Below are 2,692 nucleotides of genomic sequence, written 5' to 3' on the forward strand. Positions count from 1 at the left end.
GAAATGAAGACTCCTCTCCACACACTGAAGTAACTGCTTAAAAAATCAAAACCAAACAATGAAGCACCGAATGAAACCTCCTCAAAAATTTGATTTCTTTTCCTCAGAGGAAAGGTGGCTAAACCACCTGGATGCCGCCCTGTGCCACATGCTGTAGGTGTGCCTGCTTGAGCAGGAAGGTTGGACTAGATGATCTCTAGAGGTCCCTTCCAAACTTAAATATTCTGTGATTCTGTGAACCAAAGAAGTGCCTCCCCTTCTATCCTTGTGCCTGTCCTACCTGAGATGAGTCACGTCCACTGTAAGCATGAGATGAAATGGCAGAAGATGAAGACTTGAGTCACGGTTCTGTCCAACTACGCAAGCTAGGAGATGAAATGGCACGTTCAGAACTTAATTCTGATTTTATGAGATGTTGTACGGACACCTGAAAAACAATAAACTTTAAAAAATACCAGGCAGCTGAGAACTGAATGATGTGAACAGCTTAGAGCTTCCCCTCTGTATGCAACGCATTTTCAGAGAAACACAACCTGCAGGCCTCTTGGCCTCTGAAATGGCCAAGCACAGCTTTCCATCATACAAAGATGCTCGTGGAACTCGAAGCATGTACACACTTCATTTATTTTAATAAAACAGATTCATCCAGCCCATCCACTGAATAATTCAGTTAACAACAGTGAAGTAATTAGAAAAAAGTTCTTCTCCTTGCTTGATGTCTCTGAGCGTAACAAGCACGACACACCTCAGGTGGCTGCAGAAGAAGGAAAAGAAAAATATGTCCAAGCGAACCATCAGATTTCACTCCTAATTCCTTAAAGTTCTTCATTGCCAGGGGCTAAAACAATGTCTATGTCTAGAATATTTCTGAGAGCAAAATGCAGAGGGCAGGCCAGGCAGCCTGTGAAAATGAAAGAAAGACTGCAAATATAAGTAGAAGTGCTACAGTCCACAAGGCCCATGCTAATGGCAGTGGCTGGCAGAGCCTTCCTGTGACTGACTGCGGAACAACGTCCTCTGAGGTTTCATGAGCAAATGGACCCGGCCTGAAGCGGGAGGCCGTGACGCAGGGAGCCGGGTGCGTCCCCTGGCCAGGCGGGATGTGTCGGGGAAGGAGCAGGCCCCGGACAGGCCCCGCTGCTGCAGCGCTTGCCATGGGGAAGCACCGGCTAAACACCAGCCAGGGCTAGGAAAAATCCCACAAGGAAGAAAGGATGTTCAAATGAGACTAGCAACGTCATCAGAACTGTAAAGATCAACACCAAAATGAGCAGCTAGAAGCTACATTTGAAATATATGCTGAAAAACACTGTTATGGTAAGAGAACCAAAACCTAAGTACTGATTTAAGACATTCACAGCTGACCCTGGAGTGCAACCATTGCTTGTAAAACTGTTTCCTCAGCTACGCTGCTGTGAAGCTGTAGGAAAAAGGAACAAAAAGAAACAGGGAATCCTGTAATTTGCTTAAAATGGGTCTAGTTGAAGAGCTAACACTCTCCTTACATATGGACACTCTCACGTAACGCATCTTTGTTCTTCACATACAGGACACTTTTACCACACAGATCTATGAGAGCCTGGATTCCCTGCTGACCTCTCTATGTCATGGCTGTAGGCGATGTTTGGAAGATACTGCTTCAGCTCTACTGGAAAAGATGCTGGCACGTCGAACTCCTGGTAACAGACATTGGCGGCTTTTTCTAGGAAGGAGAAAAAAATATGACTTTAAGAAACTAAGAAAGAGTTTCTCTTTGGGTTGAGAGATGTGCAAGCAGATCAAATGTCCTGCTGCACAGTAAGGTGCACCTGCTTCACTAGGCCTGCAAACCATGCTGAAGTTACTTGTAAGTTTGCTTGTAAGTTTTTTAAAAATTAGTTAAAAAGTGGAGAGAGGCGGGGGGGAAGCACCAGCCACCCGGCAGGAACAGGAGCATTTCCTTTCCTGGGTGCTGGCCTGAGCAGCAGCAACAGCAGCAGCCCCGGGCACAGAGCTCTGGGGCAGCCCCACGGCGCCCACCCAGGTCCCGCTGGCCCCACAGACACCCACGCGCTGCCTTTGGGAGCCCCTCAGTGCCCAGTATTTCGCAGCCACAGCCCAGATACAACCACTTCCTCCCCCAGCGCCCGGACCAACCCCTTTTATGTGAAGGAAGAAATAAACAGTGCCCTGTTTCCAGGCTCCACAGGTACACCCTAACAAGTCTCCCACATTGTGTGTGGACATGGTTCCTTTCCCCAGGGAATGCAAGCAGCAGGACGCTCCCAGCCCAGTGGTGTCCAAGCTGTTCTGTTCTGCACAGCGCTGCTGCCCAGAAGCCCCCAGCAGCAGCGCTGCCGCTCTGCAGCCCACCCCGCTCCCTGCCCAGATGCCTTCCCCATCAGCTCCCGTTTGGGACAAGACCCTGTTGGAGCACCAGGGTCTGCTGGGATTCCACAGGGCCCCATCCCCTCGCTGCCCAGCTCACCGGTTCCTGGGCGAGCCCTGTGGCTACTCACCCTGTGCGCAGTTGTTCACGTAGTGCCCCAGCGCCAGCGGGTTGCGCGGCGCCGCCGTGAGCCAGCTGCTGTCACAGGCCCGCAGCGCGCCCAGCCCGTCCCTGCGGCTGCAGGACCTGCAGCGACCCGCAGCAATGGAAACAGGGGCTGCAGCAACGGCCCTGCGGCTGCAGGACCTGCAGCAACCCGCAGCA

The 2,692-nt window shown here is 51.1% G+C and overlaps 1 protein-coding gene across 1 annotated transcript in view; it reads right to left on the minus strand.

Moving 5' to 3' along the window:
* Positions 1-600: 600 nt before the first annotated feature.
* The window catches only part of SETD9 (SET domain containing 9), a 5,118-nt gene continuing 3,026 nt past the window's right edge, over positions 601-2,692 (minus strand). Inside the window, exons 4-6 of the mRNA XM_026035820.1 lie at positions 2,499-2,614; positions 1,597-1,702; positions 601-754 (exon numbers count right to left, since the gene is read on the minus strand). Coding sequence (XP_025891605.1) covers positions 667-754; positions 1,597-1,702; positions 2,499-2,614 — 310 coding nt within the window. The 3' untranslated portion in view covers positions 601-666. The remainder of the gene's footprint in view (positions 755-1,596; positions 1,703-2,498; positions 2,615-2,692) is intronic.

The sequence above is a fragment of the Nothoprocta perdicaria genome, unplaced genomic scaffold, assembly GCF_003342845.1.
Source record: "Nothoprocta perdicaria isolate Ctin4 unplaced genomic scaffold, notPer1 scaffold_1, whole genome shotgun sequence".
NCBI classification, from domain to species: Eukaryota; Metazoa; Chordata; class Aves; order Tinamiformes; family Tinamidae; genus Nothoprocta; species Nothoprocta perdicaria.